Source organism: Coregonus lavaretus (genome assembly GCF_964263955.1).
Source record: "Coregonus lavaretus genome assembly, chromosome: 9".
Lineage (NCBI taxonomy): Eukaryota > Metazoa > Chordata > Actinopteri > Salmoniformes > Salmonidae > Coregonus > Coregonus lavaretus.
The window spans coordinates 37,370,915-37,386,102 of NC_139996.1; the positions used below are offsets into that span (position 1 = coordinate 37,370,915).

A 15,188-nucleotide genomic window follows, 5' to 3' on the forward strand; every position below is an offset into this window, starting at 1 on the left:
GTTTCTGGAGGATTAAATTGAAATTTCAAACAACTTTCTATGGCTTGTTTTAGAAATAGTGATATTTGGTAGATTATTTCCTTTTCAAGTAACTGAAAGTGAGAGGTTGTAATCTGAATAAAGGGGAAAAGGCCATTCTTCAACATTGGGTGAGACAATCTTACTAATTTCCTAGAGAACCAGTTCGGATTTAAGTATGACTTTTGTATGACTGAAGCTTTTAGTGATAGGTTTAATGCTTTAATATTTAATAATTTCTGTCCTCCGAATTCATATTCATTATATAAATAAGCCCGTTTAATTTTGTCTGGCTTGCCGTTCCAAATAAAATATATAATATTTTTTTCTCATTAAAAAACTGTTCGCTAGGCGTAGGCAAGACCATAAGCAAATAGGTAAACTGGAATAATATTGAAGAGTTAATCAGGGTGATTTTTCCACAAATTGACAGGTATTTACCTTTCCATGGTAGCAAGATCTTATCTATTTTTGCTAACTTTCTATTAAAAGGTATTGGAGTGAGATCATTTATTTCATTTGGGATATGTATTCCGAGTATATCCACATCAGACCATTTTATTGGTAAACTACATGGTAATGTAAAAATTGTATTTTTTAGTGATCCAATACGTAATATAGTACATTTATCATAATTTGGTTGTAATCCAGAGAGGTTAGAAAATGTATCTAGATCCTCTATGAGGCTGTGGAGGGATTCATGTTGTGGATTTAAAAGAAAACATGAATCATCAGCATACAATGTCACCTTTGTTTTTAAGCCCTGGATTTCTAATCCCTTGATATTATTGTTGGATCTGATTTTTAATAGCTAACACCTCAATGGCCATAATAAATAGATATGCCGATAGTGGACAACCTTGTTTCACTCCTCTTGACAGTTTAAAACTTTCTGAGAAATAGCCATTATTTACTATTTTACACCTAGGGTTACTATACATTATTTTAACCCATTTTATAAGAGATTCTCAAATTGAAATGCTCCAGGCATTTATATATAAACCCCAGTCGTACTTTATCAAAAAGTCTGCTATGAATAGCAGGCCTGGTTTCCCAGATTAGCATGAATAATGTCCGACAATACCTTTTTAATTCTATGCGCTATACATTTTGCTAGAATCTTTGCATCACAACACTGAAGTGTAAGGGGCCTCCAATTTTTTTTAATGGACTAGATCTTTATTTTCCACTTGTATCCTGTTTCAGTAATAATGAAATCAGACCTCTTCTTGAGTGTCTGATAATCTACCATTTGCATAGGAGTGGTTAAAACATGCTAATAACGGTCCTCTGAGTATATCAAAAAAGGTTTGGTATACCTCGACTGGTATGCCATCCAACCCTGGTTTTCCCAGACTTAAAGTCTTTAATTGCATCCAGAAGTTCCTCTGTAATTTCACCTTCACATGAGTCTTTCTGTATGGCTGTTAATTTTACATTCTCAATAGAAAATACATCTCTACAATTAGCTTTAGTTAGAGGAGATGGAGGCGACTGAAACGAAAACATATGCTTAAAGTACTTTGTTTCCTCCTTCAAAATATAATGTGGTGAATCATGGGTGACTCTGTCATTTGTAACCAGTTTCATGAAATTATTTTTGGTAGCATTCCTATGTTGGAGATTAAAAAAGAATTTGGTGCATTTTTCCCCATATTCCATCCAGTTTGCTTTATTTTTTATAATATATTAAACTTGATCTTTCTTGTATAAGTTTCTCCATTTCTTTTTGTTTTTCCTCTAATTTATTCTGAGCCTCTGTTACAGTTGTTATTGCTATCTATCTGTTCTGTTAGACCTTCTATTTCCTTTGTTAGTATGGACTCTTTTGACCTAAATTGCTTTTGTTTTTGAGATGAGTATTGAACTGCATGGCGTCTAAAGTCACATTTTTAAAGGTGTCCCATACAATAAGGGGATTTGCTGTACCTATGTTATGTCGGGAAAAAATCAGTTATAAATTCCTCTGTCCTAGTTAAAAACAAGTTATCATCCAATAGGCTTTGATTAAATTTCCAATATCCTCGCCCACGTGGAAATTCAGTAACAGTAATGTATATACCAATTATATGATGGTCCGACCGCATTCTGTCCCCTATCAACACTTTTTAAACTTTTGGTGCCAACGAGAATGACATAACAAAGAAGTCAAGACGACTAGCTTGATTGAGTCTCCGCCATGTATATCTCACTAGATCAGGATATTTAAGCCTCCATATATCTACTAGTTCTAATGTATCCATGACATTCATGATTTCCTTAAGAGCATGAGGGTGATTGTTTGTAGTGTGATTTCCTTTACGGTCCATTGAGCTATTTAAACGGTATTATAATCTCCCACCATAATAATAGTCTTGAATTGCTTGCAGGGTTGATAATTTATTATATATATATTGTCAAAGATGCGTGGATCATCATTATTTGGTCCGTAAAGGTTAATAGCCATATCTGTTTATGGTCCAATAACATATTTAAAATAATCCATCTACCTTGCGTATCTGTTTGGACAATTTGCACATTCGGATCGAAATTACTGTTAATTAATATCATCACCCCTTTTGAGTTTATTTTCCCATGGGAGAAGTATATTTCCCCCCCCCCCCCCATTCCTTTTTCCACGCAACTTCATCTAGAATTGTTGAATGAGTTTCCTGTAAACAATAGATATTATATCCCTTCTCTTTGAGCCATGTAAATATTGTTCTTCTTTTGTTATCTGCTAAGCCATTACAATTATAACTGGCTATACTTATTTCACCATATACCGTAATGAGATACACGTTTCAAATATATTTATCATTATATATGTTTGTAAATTTACCAATAAAAAATACCATAGTGATTGAGTGTCCATATAGCTGTACCATGATATTTGCATTGCTACTAAGTAACCCTCCAATTGTTCTCCACTAATTCCCCCGCTAAAGCCCCTCCCCATCCCAAGTTGGGCCGTCATCCCAGTGATCGGCATACCACCCCCGTCCCTTCGGATCCCTAGGGCCCTGAGAGGCCAGGACCCATCCATCGAAAACAGCACACAGTGCCACCCACAAAACAGAAGCAGGTCAACCGCCAAAAGCATTTCCAATGCTCTCACCTCAGCTATATATACAGTGGGGAAAAAAAGTATTCAGTCAGCCACCAATTGTGCAAGTTCTCCCACTTAAAAAGATGAGAGAGGCCTGTATTTTTCATCATAGGTACACGTCAACTATGACAGACAAATTGAGAAAATCTTTTCCAGAAATTCACATTGTAGGATTTTTTATGAATTTATTTGCAAATTATGGTGGAAAATAAGTATTTGGTCACCTACAAACAAGCAAGATTTCTGGCTCTCACAGACCTGTAACTTCTTCTTTAAGAGGCTCCTCTGTCCTCCACTCGTTACCTGTATTAATGGCACCTGTTTGAACTTGTTATCAGTATAAAAGACACCTGTCCACAACCTCAAACAGTCACACTCCAAACTCCACTATGGCCAAGACCAAAGAGCTGTCAAAGGACACCAGAAACAAAATTGTAGACCTGCACCAGGCTGGGAAGACTGAATCTGCAATAGGTAAGCAGCTTGGTTTGAAGAAATCAACTGTGGGAGCAATTATTAGGAAATGAAAGACATACAAGACCACTGATAATCTCCCTCGATCTGGGGCTCCACGCAAGATCTCACCCCGTGGGGTCAAAATGATCACAAGAACGGTGAGCAAAAATCCCAGAACCACACGGGGGGACCTAGTGAATGACCTGCAGAGAGCTGGGACCAAAGTAACAAAGCCTACCATCAGTAACACACTACGCCGCCAGGGACTCAAATCCTGCAGTGCCAGACGTGTCCCCCTGCTTAAGCCAGTACATGTCCAGGCCCATCTGAAGTTTGCTAGAGTGCATTTGGATGATCCAAAAGAGGATTGGGAGAATGTCATATGGTCAGATGAAACCAAAATAGAACTTTTTGGTAAAAACTCAACTCGCCGTGTTTGGAGGACAAAGAATGCCGAGTTGCATCCAAAGAACACCATACCTACTGTGAAGCATGGGGGTGGAAACATCATGCTTTGGGGCTGTTTTTCTGCAAAGGGACCAGGACGACTGATCCGTGTAAAGGAAAGAATGAATGGGGCCATGTATCGTGAGATTTTGAGTGAAAACCTCCTTCCATCAGCAAGGGCATTGAAGATGAAACGTGGCTGGGTCTTTCAGCATGACAATGATCCCAAACACACCGCCCGGGCAACGGAGTGGCTTCGTAAGAAGCATTTCAAGGTCCTGGAGTGGCCTAGCCAGTCTCCAGATCTCAACCCCATAGAAAATCTTTGGAGGGAGTTGAAAGTCTGTGTTGCCCAGCGACAGCCCCAAAACATCACTGCTCTAGAGGAGATCTGCATGGAGGAATGGGCCAAAATACCAGCAACAGTGTGTGAAAACCTTGTGAAGACTTACAGAAAACGTTTGACCTGTGTCATTGCCAACAAAGGGTATATAACAAAGTATTGGGAAACTTTTGTTATTGACCAAATACTTATTTTCCACCATAATTTGCAAATAAATTCATTAAGTCTGTCATAGTTGACGTGTACCTATGATGAAAATTACAGGCCTCATCTTTTTAAGTGGGAGAACATGCACAATTGGTGGCTGAATAAATACTTTTTTACCCCACTGTGTGTGTATGTGTGTGTGTATGTATGTATGTATGTGTGTATATATATATATATATATATATATATATATAGCTATTTAAAAATATATATCTATTCAAATATCTTGCATATCTTATTTCCATCATTATCAATTAATATGTGTAATAATGTCGGCAGTTAATGCGTAGGATTTTAACGTATAACCCGGATTGCCATTGTATTACATTTCATTTTTGACAAGCAATTATTATTTTAGCAAACAATTATTGTGGTTCATCCTATATTCTCCCTAACATCCTTACCCCCTTGCAACAGATGTGGGATAAACACACACGCACATACTCTAACACACTCAACCCCTTTCCTCCACAATCAACCATAAAATCAGATGCTCAACGGTTGTTACATCCCAGAGCCCAACTCAAGAAAGGACCTGATTTACGAATGCATATACGAATGCATATACAGTTACAGCTGTTTGAGAAAGCATGCAGGATTGAGAAAAAATTGACAACAATGTGAGATTTGATTAATCTATTTAATCTATGTCAAGTCCTAGGTGATGGAAATCAGATCCACCCTCTTCACCTGAGACAAACACTCTGGTCCCCCGTTGTAACCATTTTACCCAAGCATCTCCGTGCAGTCAGACCTTTGATTATTTTGTGCCACCTGGGCCACAATGATAAGCCCCCTCTCTGATTGTCCGAGTGTGACCCCCTCCCCATGGGTTACTGCAGCCAGTGTTGCCAGCACTGCCACTACCTGGGTTGGTACAAGGTCGTCAAGGTTCTCATTAGCAGCTTTGAGAATTTCCTTGTATATTATGCTCTCCCATCGGGGCTCTGGCTTTGTAGGACCAACCCTGCCAGGCAAGCTCAGAATCTTGAGGGGGTGGTGCTGCTCAAATACGTCTCTGACCGCATTCATTTTTCTGTTTTGGCTGCATATAGGCAACTCACAGCAGGTCCATAAAACAGATGGGGACTTCTCTTTGGTGTATGGTTCGCTCAGGTGGGTGTCTAGGATATAGGGTTGGGGATCGTTCCATCATGATAGGCCAAAAAAAAAAAATATTAGATGTATACTATATTTTAAAATGTATATCCCTCATCTGCACAAAATTGAAAGCTCTCTCTCACAACCCCTGCTCACAGACACACGTTGGTTCTGGGATATGCAACCATTTCCTTTCTCACTCACTTAACGCCACACTTATTCAAACACAAAAATGCACACCACACCTTCCATCACAATTCATCCACACATACCCACGTACTGTGCCTTCTATGTCTTCTGTTTGCTATGTTCTTATCTCCACTATGTTGATTGAGTACTTGTGTTCTAATTTAGTTGTATTTGAAGATGTATTATTTAGCTTGTTATCTTTTCTTGTAATACCGTCTTATCCCTTTATAAAATACTAAATACTATATGCTTTATTATTACAATCCCTACCATGGCTAGGATTGGGTGTTCTATTATTCGACTCCTCTATTAGAACTTTCAGAATAGCTATGGAGTAGTCTTTGTGTCGCAGAACATTTGGTTGTCAATATACAGTTTATCGACAACAAGAGCAACACGCTTCCCTTTTTAATCTATTTTCCTTGAAGATTGGGTACAGAACTTTGGCCATTCTGCTATCTCCCTCGGGAACTGATCATTCACGCCTATTTTCGTGCCAGCAAGTCTTTTACCTAGGATTTTAACCATTACTTTATCCTTAAAAAAAGCAAATTTGGCAACGATTGGACGCTCATCTCTGTCCTCTTTGTCCTAAACGGTGTACACGTTCGAGTTGGATTTTGTCAACTGCCTCGAGTGGAATTTGAAGCGCTGTAAGAAAGAAGTCCTTAACTTTTTCTGTAATCTCTCCCTCTTTTTCCTGGATTTTACTAGATTTTCTCTCATCGATCTAGTTTGTATGTCTAGTAAGGCTTCTCTCAGAAAGTTGTTCTCCTTTTTAAGTTCCTTAACGTCCATTTCCATCCTAGTGACTGTCCCTTTTAGTTTTTTTGTATCACTCTCCATTATCACAGCTTTTCCGTCACTCATTTCAAGACTTGCCTTCAACTCTTACATCATTACTGACCAACTCTAGTATGCCCAGTTTGTCATTTATTGACTTCAACAGGTCGCTTTCCACACTTACCAGTCCCAGTGGTGAAAATCATCTGTATCAGTTGAGGAGTTGCGTTTTCTCTTGGAGATTGATTCTCCTCGTTTATCTTCCGTCATGTTTGGGTGTTGCGTGTTGTTGTAATATTTGTCGATACATTTCTCTAGCTTTATAATCTGTTTTGTGTTATTATCCAGATTGAATGTTATTACCCTCGAATATATGAAATGTTAATATTTAGTCTAACTTACTGATATTGAATATTATGTTTTTATCTTGAGGTGATTTGTACTGCTGTGTATTCAATACGCCATCTTTTATACCTGCCCTCTACCGGAAGTTCCCTACCATTTTCAAAACAGTTTTTAATTGCATATCTGAAGAAGTGCAAGCTGTTGTTAATCACTCCCTGTTCACAGGCACTTTCCCCACTGCACTAAAAACTGCTATGGTAAAACCCCTTCTGAAGAAAAGTAATCTAGATTATTCAGCTCTTAGCAATTTTTGGCCAATCTCCAACCTTCCATTCTTAAGTAAAAATCTGGAGAAATTGGTTTTCAAACAGAAAAAATATTTTTTAAGTGCCAACTGTATTTAAAAAAAAATCCAATCTGGTTTTCGTTCCCACCACAGCACAGCGAAAGCATTAGTTAAAGTGGTAAATGATCTTAGAGCCAACACAGATGCCAAACAGCTTTCTGTCCTTGTACAGTCGTGGTCAAAAGTTTTGAGAATGACACAAGTATTGGTCTCCACAAAGTTGAATGCTTCAGTGTTCTTAGATCTTTATGTCAGTAGTTACTATGGTACACTGAAGTATAATTACAAGTATTCCATAAGTGTCAAAGGCTTTCATTGACAATGACATTCAGTTTATGCAGAGTCAATATTTGCAGTGTTGACCCTTATTTTTCAAGACCTCTGCAATCCGCCCTGGCATGCTGTCAATTACCTTCTGGGCCACATCCTGACTGATGGCAGCCCATTCTTGCATAATCAATGCTTGGAGTTTGTCAGAAGTTGTGTGTTTTTGTTTGTCCACCCGCCTCTTGAGGATCGACCACAAGTTCTCAATGGGATTAAGGTCTGGGGAGTTTCCTTTAGTTGTCTATGTTTTGTTCCCCGAGCCACTTAGTTATCACTTTTGCCTTATGGCAAGGTGCTCCATCATGCTGGAAAAGGCATTGGTCGTCACCAAACTGTTCTTGGATGGCTGGGAGAAGTTGCTCTCGGAGGATGTGTTGGTACCATTCTTTATTCACGGCTGTGTTCTTAGGCAAAATTGTGAGTGAGCCCATTCCCTTGGCTGAGAAGCAACCCCACACATGAATGGTCTCAGGATGATTTACTGTTGGCATGACACAGGACTGATGATAGTGCTCACCTTGTCTTCTCCGGACAAGGTGCTTTCCGGATGGCCCAAACAATCGGAAAGGGGATTCATCAGAGAAAATGACTTTACCCCAGTCCTCAGCAGTCCAATCCCTGTACATTTAGCAGAATATCAGTCTGTCCCTGATGTTTTTCCTGGAGAGAAGTGGCTTCTTTGCTGCCCTTCTTGACACCAGGCCATCCTCCAAGTCTTCCCCTCACTGTGCGTGCAGATGCACTCACACCTGCCTGCTGTCATTGCTGAGCAAGCTCTGCACTGGTGGTGCCCCGATCCCGCAGCTGAATCAACTTTAGGAGACGGTCCTGGCACTTGCTGGACTTTCTTGGGCGCCCTGACGCCGCCTTCACAACAATTGAACCTCTCTCCTTGAAGTTCTTGATGATCTGATAAATGGTTGATTTAGATGCAATCTTACTAGCAGCAATATCCTTGCCTGTGAAGCCCTTTTTGTGCAAAGCAATGATGACGGCACGTGTTTCCTTGCAGGTAACCATGGTTGACAGAGGAAGAACAATGATTTCAAGCACCACCCTCCTTTTAAAGCTTCCAGTCTGTTATTCTGACTCAATCAGCATGACAGAGTGATCTCCAGCCTTGTCCTCGTCAACACTCTCACCTGTGTTAATGAGAGAATCACTGACATTGTGGCAGCTGGTCCTTTTGTGGCAGGGCTGAATGCAGTGGAAATTGTTTTTTGGGATTAAGTTCATTTTCATGGCAAAGAGGGACTTTGCAATTAATTGCAATTAATCTGATCACTCTTCATGACATTCTGGAGTATATGCAAATTGCCATCATCAACACTGAGGCAGCAAACTTTGTGGAGACCAATACTTGTGTCATTCTCAAAACTTTTGACCACGACTGTACTCTTAGATTTAAGTGCTGCATTCAACACTTTTGACCAAGATGTCCTTCTGGATAGACTGGAGAGGTGGGTTGGCCTCTCCGGTCCAGTTCTAAATTGGTTTAGGACCTATTTAACCATTAGAGTTTTTTGTCAACCTTGGTGAACATAACTCAGAGAAAATACATATCACATGTGGCGTTCCAGAAGGTTCGATTTTGGGTCTGGTACTGTTCAGTTTATATTATGTTACCCCTTGGCAGCATTATCAGAAAGCACAGCATTGGTTTTTGCTGCTACGCAGACGATACACAACTTTCCATTTCTGTGTCACCAGAGGATTTTAGCTCCACGGATAAATTATTAGACTGTATTAGTGATTTAAATACTTGGATGGCTCACAACTTCCTCCAGCTAAATCAAGACAAGACTGAGGTACTTATTGTTGGTGGAGCCAAAGCACAGATAAAACATACATTTTGAATCACACATTAAGAATGTGACCAAAATAGCTTTTTACCACCTGAGGAACATTGCCAAGGTTCGGCCATTTCTCTCTCAGGCTGATACAGAGAGACTCATCCATGCTTTTATTACAAGCAGGCTTGACTACTGTAATGCTCTCCTGTCTGGTCTACCCAAGAAAGCCATTGGTCAACTGCAAAACATACAGAATGCTACAGCACGGGTACAGACCAAGAGAGCACACATTACATCGGTTTTAAGATCTCTGCACTGGCTGCCTGTGAGTTTTAGAATAAGTTTAAGATTCTTCTATTGGTTTTTAAATCAATCCACGATTGTGCACCCCAATACATGTCAGACATGCTTTTAAGTTATGTACCCAGTAGGTCCCTCAGGTCCTCTGGCACTGGCCTTTCAACTATCCCAAAGCCTAGGACCAAGAGGCATGGAGAGGCAGCCTTTAGTTATTATGCCCCCAGCCGCTGAAATAGCCTGTCAAAGAACCTGAGGGGGGCCGAAACTGTGGACATATTTAAAAGAGATCTTAAAACACATATTTTTAGCTTTATTTTTCCTAAGGGTGCTTTTTAGTCGTTCAGTTTGTCTTTTAGTTTTTTATATTGTGTTTGTTGTATAGTAAATATTTCAGCTTTTATTTTCATAGTTTTTTTGTTTTCCCCCCCTTGTAAAGCACATTGCGTTGCATTCCATTTCTGAAAAGTGCTGTATAAATAAAGCTTGATTTTATTTTATTTGAAATTCCACCATCCGAAGGGTTACAGTTCATATAAGGAAATCATTAGGCCCTAATCTATGGATTTCACATGACTGGGCAGGGGTGCAGCCATGGGTGGGCTTTGGAGGGCATAGGCCCACCTACTGGGGAGCCAGGCCCAGCCAATCAGAATTAGTTTTTCCCAAAAGGCCGGTTGGACATACTGCCAAATTCATGGCACCAACACATTACATTTTGCGTTTATATTTTCTGTTCAGTATAGATATTGGTGACTGAGTTATTTTATTTTCTTGTTGGCGAAAGTTGTTATGGAATAAGTTAGCTAGGTTAAGTTTTAGGCGCATAATTAGACACTACCATGGCACACTTCCACACATCATCCCTAGGTGCAGCAGCAACCGAGTCCAGATGCTGTGGCTTGATAAGTCGACAGTTGGGAGTAATCAGGTGGATTGTGTGAGAGAGGTGGCTGGAAGCCACTCAGCCTGCCTTTGTTTGTTTTGTATTACCTTCACTTTTTGGCATGCCTTTGTGTATTCTTTCCTTTTTGTACATATTTCTGTTTCGTCATCATCTGAACAAGTAATAATCCCCTTGGACTGGCTGACCATGGGAGTCATGACTGAGCTGGACCTAAGGTAAGGTTGCGGTCTCCCGGGTACATGCATTCAACACCTGGTCACATACGTTTACTTCTCACATTTATGCACACATCAAATCAAGCTATGGACCATGTAGCTATGCCTAAGACCCCTAGACATAATGAAAGCAGCAAAATCAGTAGGCTAGTTATTGGTTTCGTTATAGTCTTGAGAGCTGCACTTCATCCCCCTGAGTGCCACCTCAGTTATAGCTCTCCCCCGGCTATGTTGTTCCAACCGGGGGAGGATGTCGATGTGTTCGCCATTCCTCCATCCTGCTTAGTTCCAAGAGGAACAGGACAACAGAACACCAGTTGCCATCAAGCGCCATTCCCGTTAGTGCACAGCACCAAACCTCTTTATAAACTTGTCTCTGTTGCGTCCAGGTACCTGGCCAAGAGCACAGAGCAACAAAAAAGAGGAGACTCCTCGTTGTGCCACTAGAGCTCCATTACCAAAGGATTGTGCTGCATCCTGTTTAGAGGCAGGGAACATGAAGTATGTGTTCACGCTACTTCTCAGTTCCCAAAGAAGGGAAAGGGGACAGGTCCTGTTGGACTAGGCCCTGGACAGCTATCTGGTGTCTTAAGCCAACAGTGCTATTGCACATCTTGCCTGATCCTTGTACCCTGAATTGGTTTCCTTCATAGGAAAACAAGCAATAAGTAGCAAATCACCACATGGCCATAGCAAACCATCTTGGGGCTCGCCACACTTCAGAGTGGATGTTTTTCCCTCTCTCGGCCGTCACCCTGCATGGGCATAGCGTCAGGGGAATCAGAGGGAAGGGAGGCATTATCACCTTATGTGTGGCGCACACCTTTAGCCTTCTAGGATCAGCTAGGCTCGTACAATCTCCTCCGGCAGCTAACTAGTTCTCCATTCACTTGGTTAACTGTCCTGCAATGTTATTCCCATCCTATCCCACAAGAGGGATTTGACCAGTGGCGGCTGGCCGATAGAGGGCGCTAGGGCGCCGCCCCCTTAAATAAAATTATTTTACAAAATAAAAAAATAAAAAAATAAAAATAATAATAATAATAATAAAAACATCAGTATGTCAATATTTGTGTGTTTGAAATATGGAATGCACACAGTAATATGTGTAAGATATGATAGAAAATCATATTCGCAACCTTTCCTCTGCCTGTCAAACGCCTCGTCAGCTCTGGGCGATACAGAAAGTGCCCCGAGGAGGCGGGTCTACGTAGCAGTTAAGCCAATTGCTAATTTAAGATATGAATGTATGACATAAAATGTAGTCAATAAGCGATCTTAAATCGAATCCAAGGAGGGCGATTATTTTATCGCCCCAAGCTCGCCCCTGATAAAATAAGGACCGGGGTCCAGTGACGCCATTTTTACTAGACAACAATGGCGAACGCAAACGTTACTCCTCCAAGACCCAACCCTAACTCGGTGAAATCTGTCCTCCAAGATCCGTTTGAGAGGAGAACTTTGTCAGAGAAAGTTCGGGTGAAAGAGCTGGGCCCAGATCAACCTGACCTCTCAATCAGACAGCAGGCTAGCGAGAAAGGGAAGCAGTATATGCGCGGCTTCTCCCGTAGCTGGTACACCAGGAAGGCTTGGCTAGCTGGGTGCACTGATGCTAATGCTTTATTTTGCTTTCCGTGCTTGCTTTTTAAAACGACGGGGTCAGATTCAGCATGGACAGGTACCGGAGTGAGGGATATGAAGCACCTGTCAGAGAAGGTAAAGAAACATGAGAACACCAGGGCACACATGGACAACTCTGTAAAGCTAGCTGTATTAGGAAGGGTGAACATTGCTACGCAGCTGGATGACGGCCACAGGATTGCGGTGAGGAAACACAATGAGGAGGTGGATAAAAACAGGCACATTCTATCCAAAATTATCGATTGTGTGAAGTTCTGTGGGGCTTTTGAGTTGGCCTTGCGTGGGCACGAGGAGACTGACTCCTCAGACAACCCCGGCATTTTCCGGGGCTTAGTGGATTTTGTTGCCTCCCTCGACAGTGTGCTGGAGGAGCACCTGAAGACAGCTACCGTTTTTAAGGGCACGTCAAAGACGATACAGAACGAGCTGTTGGACTGTATGCTGTCAATGCTTAAGGATTACATCCTGGAGGAAGTAAAGAGTGCTGATTTTATCGCCATTCAAGCTGACGAGACGACTGACGTTTCCACCCACTGCCAGTTGGTGCTTGTGTGAGTGATTATCATAGAGCCGTCACAATTATATTTGTTTTAGTATTTTAAAAAGGAAAGAGAAGACACAATCAGACGTTGATAATAATGCAGGAAAGTACTACACAGTTTGTAATAATTATTCAGGTGTCCACCAGGTCAATTTCTAGAAGAGGCCTAGTTGTTATTGAATATTAACTTTATTGCTAAGTGAACAGCAGAACAAAATGATGTTGCATCCCTCTCACAAATGTAATAGAAAAAGGCTTTAAAACGTAATAACATCAGTTAATTATGTACATCACAGGTTAAAAGCAGTTACTAGACATAGTTTGTGTGTATATACACACTGTCTGTCTGTCTGTCTGTCTATATATATATATATATATATATATATATATATATATATATATATAAAAGTCACTGGTTGTGTGTTGAGGGGGAATTACAGTGAGTTAAGAAGTCTGATTGCAAGTTATCAAATTAAACTTTATTTTTTGGACCCAGGGCCTCAATTCCCTCTTTGTGTGGGCACAGCGTATCTGACGAGCAGCAACAGCCCATCAAGCGACGGAGGATGCTGGGACCAGGAGAACAACAGAGGTTGGCTATAGAGGTAAGTTGTGATGTAATTGTCAGTGTTTCCCACCTATAACTTTTTTCAGGCCTGGTAGTATGTAGCCAAAACCCTGAACAATCAGCACCTTGGTAATCATATACTTGAGTTGGACATAGGCATGTGTCAGTCAGGATCACTTGCATCAAAATAGCTTAATTGCAAATTAAAGCTGATGATGTATCTTTTACAGGTATGTGATACCATCCTGAGTCATGCCAAAGAGAGGTTCTCCTTCACCCAGCACCTCATCAGCGCAACACTATTGCACGGAGAGTTGTTCCCACAACACAGTGTGAAGTTCCCCGATACAGCGCTTGAAACAACCGTGGAGGCGTACCCCATGTTGAACAAGGCCAAGCTCAAAACCGAACTGTCCCTCATCTATGAGAACAGTGAGTTCAAGGCTTGTAGTGGTGCAGTGCCCCTGTACCAGTTCTTCATGGAGAACAACCTTCAGAGCACTTTCACAGAGACTGCCAGCCTCCTCAAGATCCTCATCACCACACCCATGACAACTGCTGAGTCAGAATGGTGCTTCTCTACACTGAAAAGGATCAAGACCTTCCTGAGAAACAGCATGACACAGGATCGCCTGAACGCTCTGGCCATGCTCTCCATGGAGAAGAAACTTGTCAGGGACATTCCTGACTTTAATCAAAGGGTCATTGAGAGGTTTGCCACTCAGAAGGACAGACGGGCAAAATTCCTGTACAAATAAGATGACAGACACACACACACAGAGCAGCTCTGGCCGCATGTTTCTTTGTATATAGTTGACCTTAGCATAAAAAATCCAGTTATATATGGTACTCTAGAAAGTCTTAATAGTGTCTTTGCTAATATTACTGTATATAGGTTGTTTTGTATCAATTAATTGTTGCAGTTCTGGAGCACATTAACAATTAGTCACATTTAGTATGATCATAAAATACTGTATGCTATTCTTCCAGTCAAAGGTTTGAGTTCATCCACTTGATATCCATTTCTATATTATACATCCTTTTATACAGTGTAAGATTTCCTATAAACTTTATAATAATTTCATGTTATTGTCCACTTTCCACTCTGTTCTGACAGCATGCCTGTTGCGTTGCCTGTTTACTACCAATGGTGAAAAGTTCACTTTAAATGCAAATGAAAGGCTTGGGTTTGTGTAATATGTTTTTGTGTAAGAATGCCTCAACTTTTTAATATTGGCATTAAATAATTACTGAATGTTTCACTGAGCACTGCTGTCCTGCAGTTTGTGTTAAAATATATCGCGATGGTTACAGGAAAAAAAAAGTATGGCACAGCCCCACCGAGAATATTTTTCACCAGCCGCCACTGGATTTGACTGCACTGAAGATCCGCAACCGATAGGGCGCGTTCGCTCCCTTCATCTAGTAGGCTGGTTCCAGACTGTTGGAGACAGCAGGCACCTTTCACTTTGCTGCTAGTAATGTGTGTGCTGCCTAAGGTAATGCCCCTGCTCTGTTCCTCTGTGTTGGACTAATGCTAGACTGAGTGGCCTATATGGTCCAGCGGTTACAGCCG

General features: G+C 40.9%; 1 protein-coding gene and 1 pseudogene across 2 annotated transcripts in view; one reads left to right on the forward strand and one right to left on the reverse strand.

Annotated features, from left to right (window-relative positions):
- The window catches only part of LOC311135343 (vacuolar protein sorting-associated protein 4A-like), a 569,660-nt pseudogene that overhangs the window by 534,998 nt on the left and 19,474 nt on the right, over positions 1-15,188 (reverse strand). The window lies entirely within an intron of this gene.
- LOC311135185 (uncharacterized protein) lies at positions 12,598-14,877 on the forward strand. Its single transcript, XM_084169112.1, has 3 exons — positions 12,598-13,054; positions 13,541-13,649; positions 13,843-14,877. The coding sequence occupies exons 1-3, from the start codon at positions 12,609-12,611 to the stop codon at positions 14,368-14,370; spliced, it is 1,083 nt and encodes a 360-aa protein (XP_084025238.1). The 5' UTR covers positions 12,598-12,608; the 3' UTR covers positions 14,371-14,877.

What these genes read in the sequence shown, in the direction of transcription:
- LOC311135185 (XM_084169112.1), top strand. Translation starts at nt 12,609, where the DNA reads ATGGACAACTCTGTAAAGCTAGCTGTATTAGGAAGGGTGAACATTGCT. An exon ending in CACTGCCAGTTGGTGCTTGT is followed by an intron (nt 13,055 to 13,540) that starts GTGAGTGATTAT and finishes TTTTGGACCCAG; the next exon opens with GGCCTCAATTCCCTCTTTGT. An exon ending in AACAGAGGTTGGCTATAGAG is followed by an intron (nt 13,650 to 13,842) that starts GTAAGTTGTGAT and finishes TATCTTTTACAG; the next exon opens with GTATGTGATACCATCCTGAG.